Source organism: Mesoplodon bidens (genome assembly GCF_964165515.1).
Source record: "Mesoplodon bidens genome assembly, chromosome: 3".
Classification (NCBI taxonomy): Eukaryota; Metazoa; Chordata; class Mammalia; order Artiodactyla; family Ziphiidae; genus Mesoplodon; species Mesoplodon bidens.
This window is the reverse complement of record NC_138178.1, coordinates 95,562,270-95,580,986: the sequence shown is the minus strand read 5'-3', so window position 1 is coordinate 95,580,986 and position 18,717 is coordinate 95,562,270. Positions and strand designations below refer to the sequence as shown.

The 18,717-nt window shown below is 46.6% G+C and overlaps 1 protein-coding gene across 1 annotated transcript; it reads left to right on the top strand.

Moving 5' to 3' along the window:
- The first annotated feature begins 1,630 nt into the window (after positions 1 to 1,630).
- Positions 1,631 to 18,112, top strand: THBS1 (thrombospondin 1). The gene is made up of 22 exons (XM_081227801.1): positions 1,631 to 1,808; positions 2,373 to 2,468; positions 2,746 to 3,305; positions 4,220 to 4,295; positions 4,585 to 4,784; positions 4,898 to 5,020; positions 6,069 to 6,162; positions 7,615 to 7,788; positions 8,099 to 8,275; positions 8,579 to 8,752; positions 8,990 to 9,117; positions 9,224 to 9,376; positions 9,822 to 10,040; positions 10,561 to 10,668; positions 11,215 to 11,374; positions 11,518 to 11,636; positions 13,247 to 13,481; positions 13,671 to 13,898; positions 14,067 to 14,338; positions 14,747 to 14,844; positions 14,948 to 15,087; positions 16,005 to 18,112. Exons 2-22 carry the CDS (start codon positions 2,402 to 2,404, stop codon positions 16,010 to 16,012), a joined length of 3,513 nt encoding a protein of 1,170 aa, XP_081083927.1. The 5' UTR covers positions 1,631 to 1,808; positions 2,373 to 2,401; the 3' UTR covers positions 16,013 to 18,112.
- The last annotated feature ends 605 nt before the right edge of the window (positions 18,113 to 18,717 follow it).

Here is an 18,717-nt window from a genome sequence, read left to right as displayed (position 1 = left end):
CTTTCACGACAGGAATCTGATTTGACTAATCATCCAACAGAGACTTTTATTTCTGTCTTCCAGCCTGTGAAATCTGTCAGGTTCAGTTATTACTTAAGCAACAAACAAACAACTGTCTCAGGAACATACTTATCTTCTAGAGGTGCTTGCTGAGTATTGAGTAACTAGAACACACTCTGTCACCCACATGCCCCTTGACACACAAGAAAAGTGAAATTGCTGTTGGATGAATGTAAACTTGCGGGTGTTTCCAGCAGTCAGGAGTCCGGCCACATGTAAATGCTAAGGAGGGAAGTGAACCCCAGGGCTTTCCCTGGCCGGTGGCTGAGATCCTTATTTGGTGAAGCTACTACCTGCTCCCTGGGTCCCAGGGCCAGTCTGATGGTTCGGGATCACAGCAGGGGAAGTGTAGCTGCTGACGTCCCAGACCGAGGTGATGAATGGAATTCCAGGCAGCTGGAGTCATGCTGGCTTGGGACGGTGGCTTGGACACCAGACTTCCAATGACAGACATATTAAGCAGCAGCGCTCATGGCAATTTGGTGCACCCACAGAAATGTAACCCACACCTCGGTTTCGGGAGCCGAAAAATGAAAAGAACATTTAGGGAGAAAAAGAAAAAAAAAAAAAAAAAAGGAAATAAAATGATAGGCAGAGGGTAATTTATTACTCTACGGGTCTGTTCTGTAAATAGTTTGAGACCCTGGAGCCAGATGGTGCTGCAAATCAACCAGGAGTCACGTTAAGAAGCACGAGTGGGCACAAAAACTGTTTTTCAAGACACAATTTCAATGTTGGCTTGAGGGAAGTGGATAAGAGTAAGTTTCCTTAACATTCCTGACTAGAAAGAAGCTGTCAGCTCGCGCCCCCTTGATCAGAATTCGCATATCGCCCCCAAGCGGCCAGCCGTGGAAGCGCCGCAGCAACTGGGAGAAGGGACTTGCCCGGGGACTCCGGGGCCGGCAGCTGCGGAAAGGATGCCCTGACGCGCCGTGGGAAGCCGAGCCCCGTAGCCGCCCTGCTGGCCGGCGCGACACCGTACTCACGTCCCTCGCGGGGCGGGGTCAGGAGGAGGACAGGCGTGGGGCGAGGGCAGGAGCGCGGCGCCAAGTGGGCCCCATGGTCCCCACCCCACCTGGATGGATGGACGAGGGTCAACAAGTACCCAAGAGGGAACTCCTTCAACAACTGATTTCCTCATGGTCCTATTTACCCCGTCGGGCTCATTTTTTCCCGTACAAACGGGCTCGTGTCCACCCTTCAGCTGTCGCGCAGGCATTCAAGGGAAAGGGTTTGCCTGAAAGCCCCCCTAAGGGTCTTGGGTGGGTGTCCAGAGCCCCGTCGGCTCGGGATGCGCACAGAGCGCACGGGGCCGCGCGGCGCCAGAGCCAAAGTGCCGAGCCCATGAGCGCCAAGGCCGCGTGGGCGGGCACCTAATTTTCTGAGAAGTTCCAGTGCTCCTCGGCCCGACCCCCTCCCCTTCTAGCTGGAAAGTTGTGCGCCAGGCAGCGGGGGGCGGAGAGAGGAACCCAGACTGCCCCCCCACTCCCGCTTCCTGCCCGGCGGCCTCCCATTGGCCAGAGGAAACCCCAGGAATGTGAGCGCCTCTTTAAAAGCGAGCGGCTCCGCCGCCTCGCTAGCCAGTGCACTCCGCCCGGCCGCCGAGCGCCCACCACGGCGAGCTCTCCCCGCGCAGCCTCCGATCCCTCGGCCTCCGGGCGTACCGCTCTGCCCGCGCCTCTCCAGCGCTCGGTCCCGACGTTGCGCCTTCGTCGCCGGCCCCGGCCGCTACACCCGTGTCCACACAGGTAAGGAGTCCCTGGGCGGCCGCCGAGGACCAGTGCTGCCCTGGCCATCCACCTGGAGCTCCCAGGCTTCAGCGCCTCAGGGACCCCGGATCTCATACTTTTCGCCTTCCCCATCCTGTCCCTCCCAGCCGCTGGGGGACTCTTCTCATGGAAGGGCTCCAGGGCCATCCTCTCCAGCCCTGGGTTTCACAAACCAACTCGCCAGGACACCCCAAGATTTTCTTCTCCTCGTCTTCCCTAAACCTTTCTATCAGTCCTCTAGAAAAGAGTTTAGACTCCCCCCGGGCCCCCAGACTATATCTCTTGATGCTGCTGTTTACCCTCAACTTCTTAAGGATAAAGCACCCCGCCCCCCGATTGTTGGTGTTGCCCCACAATCTCCTCCCCTCAACTCTCTCGTTTTCTTCCTGCTGCCCTCTCCAAAGTAGGTACTGTTGCCCCTCATTCCCTCAAACGTGGAGCCAAAGGGGGATCCCCAGGGACCCGGCCCCAAGCCCAGCCAGGTTTTGCCCACCCGCCCTGCGTGGCTGCCTCTGACCCTGGGCTCTGTGCTTCTTGCTGCAGGCTCCCTGCTGGGCACAAACAGCTCCACCATGGGGCTGGCCTGGGGACTCAGTGTCCTGTTCCTGTGGCATGTGTGCGGCTCCAACCGCATTCCAGGTGAGTCTGTATAATACCTTTTGAGGGGGGAGGGAAGAGGAGGAGGTCTGGTTACCCCAGGTGTGCCTCCCTCCCGTGCACTTCTCTCCCAGCTGCTTCTCCCCTGAGCCCTGACCAAACGTCGGGATGCAGGTTCCCTGTGACCCTGGCGTTTATTCAGCTCTTTCGGTGGCTGCCAGGAGCTTTCACCCTGTCCCTCTGCCCCACACCCCCGAGCTGAGCCCCACCCCAGGCCCAGCCCAGAGAGCTCACCGTGTGTCCTGCTCTTGTCTAATAGAGTCTGGGGGAGACAACAGCGTGTTTGACATCTTTGAACTCACGGGGGCTGCCCGCAAGGGTTCTGGGCGCCGACTGGTGAAGGGTCCTGACCCTTCCAGCCCCGCTTTCCGCATCGAGGATGCCAACCTGATTCCCCCTGTGCCTGACGACAAGTTCCAAGACCTAGTGGATGCTGTGCGGGCGGAGAAAGGTTTCCTCCTCCTGGCCTCCCTGAGGCAAATGAAGAAGACCCGGGGCACGCTGCTGGCCGTGGAGCGGAAAGACCACTCTGGCCAGGTCTTCAGCATAGTCTCCAACGGCAAGGCGGGCACCCTGGACCTGAGCCTGACTGTGCAGGGGAAGCAGCATGTGGTGTCGGTGGAAGAAGCACTCCTGGCGACCGGCCAGTGGAAGAGCATCACCCTGTTTGTACAGGAGGACAGGGCCCAGCTGTACATCGACTGTGAGAAGATGGAGAATGCTGAGCTGGACGCTCCCATCCAAGGCATCTTCACCAGGGACCTGGCCAGCATCGCCAGGCTCCGCATTGCCAAAGGAGGTGTCAATGACAATTTCCAGGTGAGGCCTCTTCAATTCCTGGTCCATGGGGTCGACTGAGAGGCAGCTGATCTGCCAGGAGGGCAATCACAGGAGAGGCAGGGAGGGGTTCTAGGACAGGAAATACTGCCTGTGCATTAAAGCAGCAGTTCTCACACTTCAGGGAGCATCAGAATCACCCGGAGGACTTGCTACAATGGGTACTGCTGCACCCCACCCCCAGAGTTTCAGATTCAATAGGTCTGGGATGGGGCCTGATAATTTGCATTTCTAACCAGTTCCAGGGTGAGGTTGGCGCTGGTGTTCTGGGGACCAGACTTTGAAAACCACTAAAGGAAACAAGAAATGGTTTTCCTATAATAGCCTGTTCAAAACCTTAAATAATCCTTATGCTCTTCTCAAGGAAATAACTTATTTCAAATGTGTTCCAGCAATTACAATATTGCTTGAAGTGGGTACTTTTATGAGCAGAATAAATACCACTTTGCTATTTGATTCCTCATGGGAATGTAACCGGTCTCAAAGAAAAGATCAAAATAGTGGCTATTTGCTGCTGCAGCTTCTTCCGTGCTTAAACGTCTAGATCTTTGTATCTGTGGCTTTGAAACTCCCACATTTAACTCTTTGACACTGGAGACTGTCATTATATCCTCCGGGCTCAGTATCAGGTTCCATTTCCTGTGTCTCCAAGTAGGCTGATAACTGAATTCTTTGTAAAACACTGAAGACTTGGCACCAGACACAGTTAAGATTTTTGAAGTTGTTTGGCAGTTCATGTTGGTGTGTTATTTTGACATGGTGATCTTAAAAGGGAGTTCTTTGAAACTTCTAGAACATCTATTGTGTGCTTTTCCTAGCATAAACAGTCTCCCCCACTGACCCCTGCCCCCCACCCCACCAAGCGTCTACAAATAATGTGTGTCCTCTGCCCACAGGGTGTGCTGCAGAATGTGAGATTTGTCTTTGGAACCACACCAGAAGACATCCTCAGGAACAAAGGCTGCTCCAGCTGTAAGTATCCTTCTATTTTTAGGGCATATAGGGAAACTGGGGCAATTCCGCCCAAAACAAGTTGAGAAACGTATGCAATGGTGGTTGTGCATAAATTACCCCGGGGAACATAGTTAAGAGGTATATAAAGGTGACCTCCAACAGCACACACATGCATCCCATCCTCCTGCATCCCTCACCCAAAATGAAATGTCTTTTACAGCTAGGAACCCTGGGGACTGGCAGGTGAGATCTTCTGCTTGAAGATCCTCTATAACTTTCCCCATTGTGTTCCTCTGTTCCTTGGCAGCTACCAGTGTCCTTCTCACCCTTGACAACAATGTGGTGAACGGTTCCAGCCCTGCCATCCGCACCAACTACATTGGCCACAAGACAAAGGATCTGCAAGCCATGTGTGGCATCTCCTGTGACGAGCTATCCAACATGGTCCTGGAGCTCAGGGGCCTGCGCACCATCGTGACCACCCTGCAGGACAGCATCCGCAAAGTGGTCAGTGGCCTCCGCCCCCCGCCCGCTAGCACGAGCCCTCGAACGTGTACCACCGATGATGCTGAGGGACTGAAAGTGAGGCTGGACGCTAATGACCTTTCTCCCCCTTTTAGACTGAAGAGAACAAAGAGCTGGTCAATGAGCTGAGGAGGCCCCCGCTCTGCTACCACAATGGAGTCCAGTACAGGAATGGCGAGGAATGGACGGTGGACAGCTGCACTGAGTGTCGCTGCCAGGTAAGGGGCTCGAGAGACTGAAATACGAATAGATGGTGCATCTGAAGCCACAATCTCTGGGGAAAGATCCAGATAGCCACACAGGCCCTTTTTATGTTCCATGGCCTGATAACCCAAGTGGTGTCTTCTTCTTAAGATGCAGTTATGACATCTATAAAATCTTTAAATGCCCAAGAGTTTTCGAAGTCTTAATAATACCCCAGGCTAAGTATCTAAAAGAACATACCTACTTAAACATCTCAGTAACTTACCTGCTTTAGTTCAAGGGCTAAGTGTTGAATGTCAGGTAAGTAAAACCTAGTTGAACTTTCTTCCCCCCAACCCTAATTCGTATTCAGCTGTGACACGGAGATTCTTTTCATACAGTACTGATTGCTGTTCAAATCACTTAGCCCAACATGTTAGGACAGAGCTGTCCACTTAGCTCAGGTGGCACTGCCTGCAGTGTGTATGTCCTTCTGGATCCCCCCGCCCACCCTGCAACGCCAGGGGCAGGGGAGTGACAGGGGTTTACCTGACTCATTGAGCAAAGTCAAGCTGAAATACAAATCACGGATTGCTGGATTTGGGAGTCAAATTTACTAAATTCCCATTCTTGTCCAATAGAATATAAAGCCAGATCTATACATGAGAAAATACGATGCTCATTGATCTTCTTTTCCCCATAAAGATATAATTTAAAACTTTTAAAGTCCTGGCTGGGTTTCATGAGTTTGATTTTTAGATGCAGAGTAATAGATCTGACCCATGACATTCAGTGGTTCCCGCTGGAGAAACTCTTCACGCTGTCCTGTGCATGAGAAAGTGACTAAGTGGCAACTAAGAAAGCTCTCTCCAAGGGGTGGAGTGACCAGTAACTAGCACCAGAACTGTCTCTACAGTACTGGTGGCTGCCAACAGGACAGAGGCAGATCTTCTATTAAAATCATTCCACTAGAGCATTTACAGCCCTGACCACGTTTCAACCTGTACTGGAAATGTTTCAATATGTAAACTTCGGCTTGCAAGATGCCTAGTAAACCATTTCTCCCTCACTCTTGCCCTGCAGAACTCAGTTACCATCTGCAAAAAAGTGTCCTGCCCTATCATGCCCTGCTCCAATGCCACAGTTCCTGATGGAGAATGCTGCCCGCGGTGTTGGCGTAAGTTCTTAAAACTGCATAATCATGCTTCAGCGACTGGATCAACTGTACATAGTGCTTGAACCCCACTCCCATCTCCATCAGATGTTCTTCACTGAGTTTCTTGCTGTGACATCTGGTTAACTGATGGCTTGTCTGCTGCAGAGAGCCAAAAGTGCCATTATGACTAAACTTGATTACCCCCTGGATCATAGTACAGGCAATAATCTTGGTATAGCTTATTGAGAACGATTCTATGCTTTGAGGAAAGAAGAGAGGAATCGGTAGCAGTGATAGCTCAAAGTTGACTGCTTTTAGAATTTGACCTTATGGCCTAGAGTCAAGAAAAATCTGCTCACCAGAGAAATGGATGGCTTTGGTGCGAGCCTTGGACTTAATTGGGCCTGAAAGTTCTACCCATTTTGTATACAGACATAAGAGACCTAAGGCAAAACAGCAGTTTGAGTGTCAGGGCCATAAAAGAAATAGGGCACTGTGTTGTTTCATGGTACCCAATCCCTGGCTTTTGTTGCCAGTATGAATTAATCACTTTGCTGAGACAATATAGTAGGTACAAGTCATTAAAATGATTCATCACAACTAAGATAAATAAGACGGGAAAGTAGCACTCACCCTTCACACCCACACCTCCCACACCCCCTGCACCTACACACACTGATCACAACTCAGAATAACCAGTCCCCTCCAGAGATGTTAGTGATACCAGCACTGTCATAATCATTTGTATGTCACTTTCTGTTCAGCATTCACTTCAGGTGTGGGTTAAAGGGAACAAAGCCAGCTGGGGACTGGCGGAGCTCTGAACTTGAATCAGGGATTGCTAGGAAAGCTTCCAGCTGATGGCAAGAGAAAACAAGTTGTCTGTCTAGTGTCAGGTACAGCTAGACGTGACTGTAGTCATCGTGCCTGGGCAGATGATAAACAAATGCACTTTCCTCTTGAGAAAATGTGCAGAAAAGGTCCCAAACGCTAGGGTGAGAGAAGCAACATACTGACTAACCTCATGACCGAGCTGGAGCCACAGCCAACAGCGACTCCGCTGCCTTCAAGTTCATCTGCCAAACACATGGTCTCTGGCTCCCCTGAAAGGCAGAAGTGACTCCTGTAAGTTGCCTAAAACTCAAGTATTTTTGGAAGCCTGGGACTGGAACTGCCTACTGAAATATCTTAAGTCAGAAAAGGGAAACTCATTTGAAACGCAGACAGGAGGAGAGAGGGAGTGATGAACAGGAACACACACTGGGAAAAGGCTCAGCTGTACCAGCCCAGGCAAAGCGTGCAACCACTCGAGGCTGTGCACAGAATGACCTGGCATAAACCCCTTGGCCACTGGCCTAACAACTACATTGCTTGTCACCCTCTAGCAAGGGAAGAAGAAAGTCCTGAGCAGAGCAGTCTAAAGAATAGCTTGTTTTAATGATTGCACGCTAAATGCGCCCATGTTCTCTGCAGCCAGCGATTCTGCGGACGATGGCTGGTCCCCATGGTCTGAGTGGACCTCTTGCTCTGTGACGTGTGGCAACGGAATCCAGCAGCGCGGCCGCTCCTGCGACAGCCTCAACAACAGATGCGAGGGCTCCTCCGTGCAGACACGGACCTGCCACATTCAGGAGTGTGACAAGAGATGTAAGTATCTTGGCCGCTTGGGGATGTGGAGAACTGACCTGTCCTTGTCGTCACCAACAGCAGCTCCATAACACAGAGGTTAAGAGCACAGGTTCTAGCCCCTGGATCTAATCCCAAGTCTCCCCCTTATCTGTGCACCCTTGAGCACAACTTACCCTCTCTGAGGCTCTTTCCTCATCTGCAGTTCGGGGGTAAGAACAGTTCTTGATAGGGCTAGTCTGAAGATTTTGTTTAGATAATGCATTTAAAGGCACGAGCACAGAGCTTGGCTCATGGGAAGCACCGTCTAACCATCTGGTTTGTCCTTTAGTTAAACAGGATGGCGGCTGGAGCCACTGGTCCCCGTGGTCGTCTTGTTCTGTAACATGTGGAGACGGTGTGATCACAAGAATCCGGCTGTGCAACTCTCCCAGCCCCCAGATGAATGGGAAGCCATGTGAGGGCGAAGCTCGGGAGACCAAAGCCTGCCAGAAAGATGCCTGCCCCAGTAAGTGCATGCATCACCGGGCAGCAGCTCTGCCCAGCTGGCTGCCAGGCATCTGCAGCTTCCAGCTCGGTGGGTCATGGCCGGGGAAAGGTTCCTTCCTAGAGAAACAAATAGAAGCACAGTCCTGCACAGCGCAGCAGCTTCGTTTAATGGAAAACAGAAAGAACAGTTGCAGACTCACCCTCTTCCAGAACATTCTTTCCATGTGTCAGGGTAGCATGAACAAACTCAGGAGAGTCTCCTGTGAAGGTACGGCGTTTGAAAATCGGCCTTAACTTTGGCCTGTGGCTCATTTTCTTACAGTCAATGGAGGCTGGGGACCTTGGTCGCCATGGGACATCTGTTCTGTCACCTGTGGAGGAGGGGTACAGAAACGTAGTCGGCTCTGCAACAACCCCACACCCCAGTTTGGAGGCAAGGACTGCATTGGTGATGTGACAGAAAACCAGATCTGCAACAAGCAGGACTGTCCCATCGGTAAGCCATGCAGCCCAGGACGAGAGCACTGAATGCCATGGTCAGCATTCACAGGGCTTCGGCTTCGAATGGTCCTGAGTGATTTGATTACTCTAAAATGCCAGATGGGCAGCATAATCTCAACAAGCTATCGGTTGTTTAGACCCTACAATATTTTACACCCTGGTTTAAGTGTCTAGAATGGCAGTTACTGGGCAGCAACTGAGACCCACCATTTGCTTGTCTCTCTTGTCTCAGATGGATGCCTGTCCAATCCCTGCTTTGCTGACGTCAAGTGTACCAGCTACCCTGATGGCAGCTGGAAGTGTGGTGCTTGTCCCCCAGGCTACAGCGGAAATGGCATCCGGTGCAAAGATGTTGATGAGGTGAGAAGCTGGGAGTTACCAGACCTAGGAAAGCAGCTCGCCTGTCCTAGTCATTTCCTTTGGCAGTGTTCTCTAAACACGAAGCAAACTGCTGTTTCTTCCATAGTGCAAAGAAGTCCCTGATGCCTGCTTCAACCACAACGGAGAGCACAGGTGTGAGAACACAGACCCCGGCTACAACTGCCTGCCCTGCCCGCCACGCTTCTCTGGCTCACAGCCCTTCGGCCGGGGCGTGGAACATGCCACCAGCAACAAACAGGTAGAGCAGAGGGGACTAGTAGACGGGAGTGAAGGAGGGGTGTCCTTGAGCGAAAGAGCCACAGAAGGGGGGAACGTCATCTTATACCCTTCACAAAAAACAGGGAAGGGGGTGAGTGGACAACCTAGCCCTTAGAAATGGGACTAGAAAATCCACTGTACCTCCAGCAAGGAAAACAGGTCCATCACATCTGACAATGCTGCTCTGGAACAAATTGTGAGTGGATGGACTTCTAAGTGCCTAGGTGCTGAGCAATTTCAAGGAAGACGCACAAAAAGCCATGTTAGCCTGTAACCTGGACATACCCAGGGGAGGATGGGGAGGACCCACACTCTTCCCATGGAGTTCTGTCTGTTCAGAGACAATGGGGATCTGGGTTCTTGGTTCTGTGGTGTCTGGGGACTCTCGAAGGCTTTGCGTTAATGTCAGGATGTTGTACCCTCAGGTGTGCAAGCCCCGCAACCCCTGCACGGACGGCACACACGACTGCAACAAGAATGCCAAGTGCAACTACCTGAGCCACTACAGTGACCCCATGTACCGCTGCGAGTGCAAGCCCGGCTACGCCGGCAATGGCATCATCTGTGGGGAGGACACAGACCTGGACGGCTGGCCCAACGAGGACCTGGTGTGCGTGGCCAATGCAACTTACCACTGCAAAAAGGTAGCCCCCCCTTTCCTCGCCCACCTCCAGAAAGCCCTTATCAAGGGAATAGGCTGAGGAATTTTAAATGCTTAAAAGTCTGAAAATGAAACTGAAAGATTAAATCATCCAAAGGCAGAGCAGCCCTAATTCTTATTAATATTAAATCACTTGGTGCCAAGAACATGAATGGGCAGCAGGCCCTGTGGGCAGTTCTGTTCCACAGTCGATTATGTTGTCAAAAAAATGTTCACTTCTCTACCAAATACCAGCAGAGCATGGCTGTGTTCCCAGTGTGTAAAAAGTCTAGAGTGTTTATACATATTATGTTATTTATACATATATATGTGTGTGTGTGTGTGTGTGTGTATATATATATATATATCCCCCAAGAAAAGGGTTTTTTTTGTCTTCCCATTAAAAATGCATGCTGTCACAGAGCAGCATTCAGTTCTGTCTACAGTGTTTGCGTGCACTCTCTGATGCCTCAGCTAAGCAAAAGGCATGCAAACTGCAGCTGTAATGTGTCTTCTCTTTCCAGGATAATTGCCCCAACCTTCCCAACTCAGGGCAGGAAGACTATGACAAGGACGGAATCGGCGATGCCTGTGACGATGATGATGACAATGATAAAATTCCAGATGACAGGGTAAAAAACGTTTTCCGCTCCTCTTTCAGCTTTTGTATTCAGCAACAGCCTGTAACACCTTAAGATTCAATGAAATTACTGATATCTAGGATCATCAGAAGTTATCTGTTGTGTTTCAGTAGTTTGAGGACATAGATGTTGCCAAGAGAATTTTTAAATGAGGGTTTTGTTTTTCATCACAACCTTCCCTTCCCCCAGTTGGAGCAAGAGGTTACAATATGTGAACAAATGACACTTTGCTCCCCAGATTGGTTTCAAATGTCTCCTCTAAGCCACATTAAGATTTTCTTTGAGCGCACTGAGAGCAGTGATGTTGAGTTTCTATTTACATCTCACTGACTCGTAACCAACAGGAATTCATTTTTCATTCATTATGTCCTGGCTTTTAACTTTTGCAGTGACCATTTTACAGAGGATTCAATTAGTATATCCACTAAATAGAAAATAATTGTTGCAGGTTTTCACAGTTTTATAAATATTCTGCATGTGGTTTGAGGCTGGCTTCATGGACCGTGTTGTAAAATGCTCTGCTTCTTCTCTTTGCAGGACAACTGTCCGTTCCATTACAACCCAGCCCAGTATGACTACGACAGAGACGACGTGGGAGACCGCTGTGACAACTGCCCCTACAACCACAACCCAGACCAGGCTGACACGGACAACAATGGGGAAGGAGACGCCTGCGCAGCAGACATTGATGGGGACGGTAAGGCACTCCCTGACCCCAGCGGGCCCGAGTGTCTCTCGCTTGGCTCTCAACCTTGAGCGGCCCTGGCTGTTAGTGTGCGATTTGGTTGAAACAGCTGAGGCTGGAGATTCCAGCTCTTACCTGTCCCCTGTTCTCTGCAGGTATCCTCAATGAACGGGACAACTGCCAGTATGTCTACAATGTGGACCAGAGAGACACTGACATGGATGGGGTTGGAGATCAGTGTGACAACTGCCCCCTGGAACACAATCCAGATCAGGTCGGTGGATTCCTTTCAGAATCTTTCAGTAAAGTGTTAGAATATCCCTTTCTAGGCCTCTAAAAACTAGAGGAGTTAAATAGAGTTCAAACACTTCCATTATCATGGCTCTCAGTGCTCTCATAGCCAATTGTAATATTTTCATGTGAGCAGTTTGCCTGACGTGAGTTCCTCGCAGAGTCTCATAAGTCTTTAGTGTGACAGTCTTGTAATGTCAATCCTGTCCTCTACAAGAAGGCCCACGTGACTTGCTCAGTGGGATCTACCATTGTTAAGATAAATTATACAAAGCAGAAATCTGTGACTGACGACTCTACGGGAATATTAATCATATTTGAAACTAAGAGATGGAAGAAAATATCCCTAAGCACAATACACAACCATTTTCACGGCTAATGATATAAACTGGCTGCAAGAAATTCAAACTAAAAATAATTCCCCAAAACTGGAGAAATCCCTGTTTCTTTGTCATTCTTCAAGTGTTTGGCATTGCAAGCAGATAATTCTCCGTAGCACTACTAGGGAGTGCTGCAAATAGACATCAGCCAGCACAAGTTCCTTTTCTTGTTTCTTTTCTTGTGTAACTGCTCATCATTATTTTCTAGCTGTGAAAGTTAAGGCATTGTTCTGAAAACACAGAAACCAGCTTTTGAAAAATGGGAATATTTTTAAAAGATTCAAGAAATGAGAAGTCCAGCTGAGCTCCTAATGTTTTTGTTCATTTGAGCTCCTCTAAAACAGAAAGCAACAGGATGAACCTCTTTGGGGCCATAATGGGAAAGCATGAATGATCTGGGATAGCTTTCCTGATCAAATGGCATTGAGGGTCATCTATTTTGAGTTTAGATCTTACTATAAATTAAACCTCAATGCCGTTTAACCTCCCTGGATGAGTTTTTGGTTCTTCAGATAATAATAAAGTTTATAACAATTAATGAATCATGTAAAAATCTTAATGGCAAAGAGCATAAATACTGGCAAGAAAAATTTCAACTTGTGTATAAATAATCCCTAAGCATCCCATATACACTGAATAATGTAAAAAAGTACTCTGAGAAATACAGTTTTGAAAAAATTTAGAATTCTGACTACCTGAGCCAACAGCTGACAACCATTATGGACTAGAGATATAAAACCAAATACCTAAAAAAGAAGAAAATAATTGATCCCACCATATGGATTACCAAGTATGTATAAAAAGCAGTGCCATGTTGCCATGATTTAATGACCTAGAGTAGACGTTGACGTGTCAACAATTTCCTAATTGAAAACTTAAATGGAAAATAACGAATTGTACTCAAATAATTTCATTTATCATTAAAATATAAGCAGTTAACATGGCATTCCATCCTTGGGGATTAGATAATGCTTTCTAATTTTATTTAGACAGTTTTCTATAAGAAAAACCAAATATCCCTATTAAAACTGTCATATGAAAACAAGGGTCAAGAAGAAAAACATTTAAAATCTGTTAATAGAACTAGCTTTTGGAAGTGGCATATAGACTTCAAACCTCACTGGCCGAATCAAACACCGGAGAATCTTCCATAAGTTCTCTTTAGCATCAATGATTCATACTCCAATTGACCCTCTATTTCTGTCTCTTTCAGCTCGACTCTGACTCGGACCGCATTGGAGATACCTGTGACAACAATCAGGACATTGATGAAGACGGCCACCAGAACAACCTGGACAACTGTCCCTACGTGCCCAACGCCAACCAGGCCGACCATGACAAGGATGGCAAGGGCGATGCCTGCGACCATGACGATGACAATGACGGCATTCCTGATGACAGGGATAACTGCAGGCTCGTGCCCAATCCTGACCAGAAGGATTCTGATGGTGAGTCACTGGGGCCACTTTTAAAGAGAGTCACTGAAACCATGGCTGTCTGGATTCAGGAAATAAAAACAAAGCTGAATGCATTTAAGGATGAAAAGACCAAATGTCAGCTTTGAGAAGACACTGAATTTCTGGCACCAGTCACGGTTATTTCAGAATTTCACTGAACTCTTGCCTTTTTGGCCTCAGGTGATGGTCGAGGTGATGCTTGCAAAGATGATTTTGACCAGGACAATGTGCCAGACATCGATGACATCTGTCCCGAAAACGTTGATATCAGTGAGACCGATTTCCGCCGATTCCAGATGATTCCTCTAGATCCCAAAGGGACATCCCAAAATGACCCTAACTGGGTTGTACGCCATCAGGGTAAAGAACTCGTCCAGACTGTCAACTGTGATCCTGGACTGGCTGTAGGTGAGTAGTGAGTTCTTCTAACGAAAGGCCAATGCATAGAGGAGAAAGAAGCAAATATAAAAGCTGGCAGTTGTGTGTGTCCCCATGGGTGCTAAAAATGCCTAGGAATGTAACAGAGAACCTCCTGAAGGCTGCGGGTTTTAACCTGGGTCTGGCCTCCTCTTCCAGGTTATGATGAGTTTAACGCTGTGGACTTCAGTGGCACCTTCTTCATCAACACCGAAAGGGATGATGACTATGCCGGATTTGTCTTTGGCTACCAGTCCAGCAGCCGCTTCTACGTTGTGATGTGGAAGCAAGTCACTCAGTCCTACTGGGACACCAACCCCACAAGGGCTCAGGGATACTCCGGCCTTTCTGTGAAGGTCGTGAACTCCACCACGGGGCCTGGCGAGCACCTGCGGAATGCCCTGTGGCACACAGGAAACACCCCTGGCCAGGTGAGAACAACACCCTGCAGAAGGGGGAGAGGTGCTAGACGAGCACAAGGGATGCTGTGCTTTGGCCAAGCCTCCCAACAGGGAATCTTAGATATCATCACGTTCCCCGCTCACCAACTGCAGTGTTAAGTTCTGCTTTGAAAAAACATCCTAGGGTCTGAGAGGGGAGCCCACTTCAAATCCAAAGGCAGTTTTAGCCTCTTCAAACAAACAAAAATTTCTCTTCTCTCTGCTTTATATGTACATTCAAGGCTACACATCTAATGAAAAAGGCCTTCGGGAAAAAATCCTACATTGCAGCCCTCTAATTTAGGTCAACTCTGTACCTTTCAAGCACCGTTTCTCACGGAATGAAATATAAATCTCATAATGAGCCTGTTTCAACCTTTTTGTTTCCTTTTCCTCCAGGTACGCACGCTGTGGCATGACCCTCGTCACATAGGCTGGAAAGATTTCACCGCCTACAGATGGCGTCTGAGCCACAGGCCAAAGACGGGTTTCATTAGGTAAGATTGCTCTGATTAAATTTCACTTAAGTCACACTGACAGGAGAGAAGGAGAGGACCAAAAAGCAAGGGTGTCACTAACGCGACTTCCTTTTTCCTGCAGAGTGGTGATGTATGAAGGGAAGAAAATCATGGCCGACTCAGGACCCATCTATGACAAAACCTATGCTGGCGGTAGGCTAGGGTTGTTCGTCTTCTCTCAAGAAATGGTGTTCTTCTCTGACCTGAAATATGAATGCAGAGGTAGGAGCAAAATGACAGTGAATATACAGTTGACATCCCTAGTTCAGACCAATACCAAGAATGCCAATCATGGGAGAGGCTGATTTAAAGGCTATTTTAGAGAAAGGGTTATTTATATTTTGCTGTTGAAGGCATATGATAAAAAATGAAATAGTGCCTATGAACTGTGGCTTATGAAGTCCTGAGTCCTTGTGAACCATTTTAATTTAGCAATCTCTGTCCTCCTCATAGCCAGCACAAAGTAAACTGCAGACAAGCTCCTGTACAGTTCAGACCCCAGCAATAATACCTAAAAGTTTTTAAAATTTTACATTTCCATGTCTTGCATACCACTTAGTTTTATTCATGCCATTATGGCCCAGGTTGTCTTTCAGAACCTTTCCCTCTTGGAAAGGAAGGGAAAGGAGTATTGCCTTCATACTGGCATGTTAAATTAATTTTCACTACTAACCTTTGCTCTCTTTTTCTCCATTCTTTTTCATTTAATGGTTACTTAAGCTCTCATTGAGCCTAGCATTGGGTCTCCTACAAAACAGGTGCTTAATAAACGTTTACTGGGCCAAGCTTGGAGCCAACAAGATGAAGCACGTAAAAATATATGGTTGCTATTCCTCAGTATTTAACTTATGGTGTAATCTTTGAGTCTTAAGTTTTAAAATAAAACTCCCTAGAGTTTTAACACTGAAAGACTTAGAAAGCACAGCACACTTTCTAGAAGGTTATGCAGTGTCAATCTCCTAGCAACCATGTTCCAACACACTAATGTGTAATTATATAAGCTGACAATCTTAAAATATGCTTTTGACATTATAAAAGTAGAGCTATGCCTAGGTTGTTAATGTATTAAGGGATATTAAGATGACAATGCCTTGATCAATTAGTTTGTTTATGTATTTGTTTGTCTATTTATTTAACAGATTCCTAATCATCAAACTGTTGATGAAAAGACTGATCATAACCATTGCTGGTATTGCACCTTCTGGAACCATGGGATTAAGAAAAACCCCAGGATCACTCCTCCCTGCCTGCCTTTGCTCTCTGCTTGCATCAGTGTGGACTCTTAGAACATGTGACTTGCCTCAAGAAAATGCAGTTTTCCAAATCAGACTCAGCATTCAGCCTCTGAATGAGAAGAATCTTCCAAGGATATAAACAATGACTTTGGTTGGCTTTTGAAAAATCAAAAGCATCCACTTGCTTCGGTTGGAAGGTGCCTGTCCCACTCTGCTTTTGTCAGGGCAGAGGGCGATTGTGAGGCCAGCTCTGAGCAGTGGACTCCAAAGCGTTTTCAGGCGTGTGAGAGAAGGGAGGACTCGCTAGAATTGACAAACAAAACCAGCCCTGACCTACTCCCTTGGGAATGGGGGGGGGCGGGGCCGAAGCCCTAAGGGGAGGGCGCATACCCAAGAGACGATTGTATGAAGAAAACATGGAGGGACTGTTACATTTTCGGTACTAAATCATTTTCAGGGGAAAGACTGTTGATGGATTTCATGATGCTGACCCATGTTAGCTGATTGACCCACGTAAATAGGCACTTAAATAGAAGCAGGGAAGGAAGGAAAAGACTGGCTTGTGGACTTCCTCCCGGATTTCCACCCCTTACACATCACCTGTAGCAACCAGAACAGGGAGTCAGAACTAAACCAGCACAAGGCAGTGCTGGCTGCCACGGCCTGGTTATATTGAAATTGTCAGTTGTATTCCAGACGTAGCTTGTGCAGATGTAGCAGGGAAATAAGAAAACCTACCATCTCAGTGAGCACTGGGCTACCTCCCAAGGGAAAGGTAGCCATGCTTGTATTTTTATGGTTAGAAAGGCACAAAATTATCAACTAAGACATTCCTTTTCTCTCTTTTTTCCTGAATATCATGGAGTTTTCCAATTTTTCTCTTTTGGACTGTAGTTTGGTGTTTTTTTTTTTAACAAACATTTTACAATGTAAAATATTTATTTTTTACTTATTCTGGAGGATCTGTCTGAAAGACTATTCATGGAACAGGAAGAAGCATAAGCATATCATCTTTGCTACAAGTCTTCATGACTGTAAGATTGTAAATACAGATTATTTATTAACTCTGTTCTACCTGGAATCTAGGTTTCACATGGAAAGTGTTTGAGAGCTGGTAGTTGAGATTGATCAGCAAAACTTTCATAGGAATGGCACAAGGAAATCAGCACAGCACGCTGCTCTTCGTTTTGTGCTTAGACTGAATGATTTGGGATTCTTCTTTTTTCCTTTATTTTTTCATGTGGAATTATTTGGTTGTCCATTTGCAAGTGTTTTTAGTTTGCAAAGAAAGCCAGGAGGGCTTTAATACTGTTTTGCTCCATCCCTTGTGCCTATTTCCAGGGAGATGAAAAGCATCTACATTTATTATTTTTGCCTTTTTCCAAAAGAAAAAAATGACAAAGGTGAAACTTGTATACAAATATTACCTCATTTGTTGTGTGACTGAGTAAAGAATTTTTGGATCAAGCAGAAAAGAGTTTAAGTGTCTAACAAACTTAAAGCTACTGTAGTACCTAAAAAAAAAAAAAAAAAAAAAAGTCAATGTTGTACATAGTATAAAAATTCTTCACAGAAAAGTATTCCCAATAAGGAAACAGCATTGAAATGTTAAATACATTTTCTGAAAGTTGTGTTTTTCTATCATCTTGTATACCATTGCTTTATTTTTATAAATTATTTTCTCATTGCCATTGGAATAGATATCTCAGATTGTGTAGATATGCTATTTAAATAATTTATCAGGAAATACTGCCTGTAGAGTTAGTATTTCTATTTTTATAAAATGTTTGCACACTGAATTGAAGAATTGTTCGTTTTTCTTTTTGTTTTGTTGATTTGTTTTTTGCTTGTTACCCTCTCCCTGTTTTTACTATTTGCCAATACTTTTCTAGGAATGTGCTTTTTTTGTACACATTTTTATCCATTTTACATTCTAAAGCAGTGTAAGTTGTATATTACTGTTTCTTATGTACAAGGAACAACAATAAATCATATGGAAATTTATATTTATACTTACTGTATCCATGTTTATTTGTTTTCTGGCTTTATGTTATGAGGTATGGGTAAATTCCACCCTCAAACCAATAGAGTATATTGAAAAAGAAATCACAGTAAGTAACAGGAACATTCATATTTCCTATACGATTTAGGAAGACTGAGTTGCTTAGATGACATATTTGCTGGATTTGTGGAATAGAAGAACAGAACAACAAATTAACCTGTCATATTAAAAACACAGCAATGAGAAATGTCCCCTCCAAGATGTGGGACCCAAAAGGATACAAGTTCATATTTTACCAATGTCACTAAATGTCATTTATTGAATCCTTTTCAAAGTCCAGTTCTGTTTCTAAAAACAATGAAAAAGGAAAACAGGAGTGAAGCACATAGAATTCACAGCTACATCTTCTGATCCATGAATGAGGGCACTGGGTGGGCAACACCATTGCATGTTGTGGAGAAGCTTTAGAAACGCTAATGGAGGAAGAACTGTCCTCGAAAAGTTGGGTCAAACTCTACAGGTAACACTTTTTGGAGAACAACTATACCTTTGGTCAAAAACAGATGACTACAGAGACAAGTCGAATTTGGAAGAAATCCTAAAAATATATATACA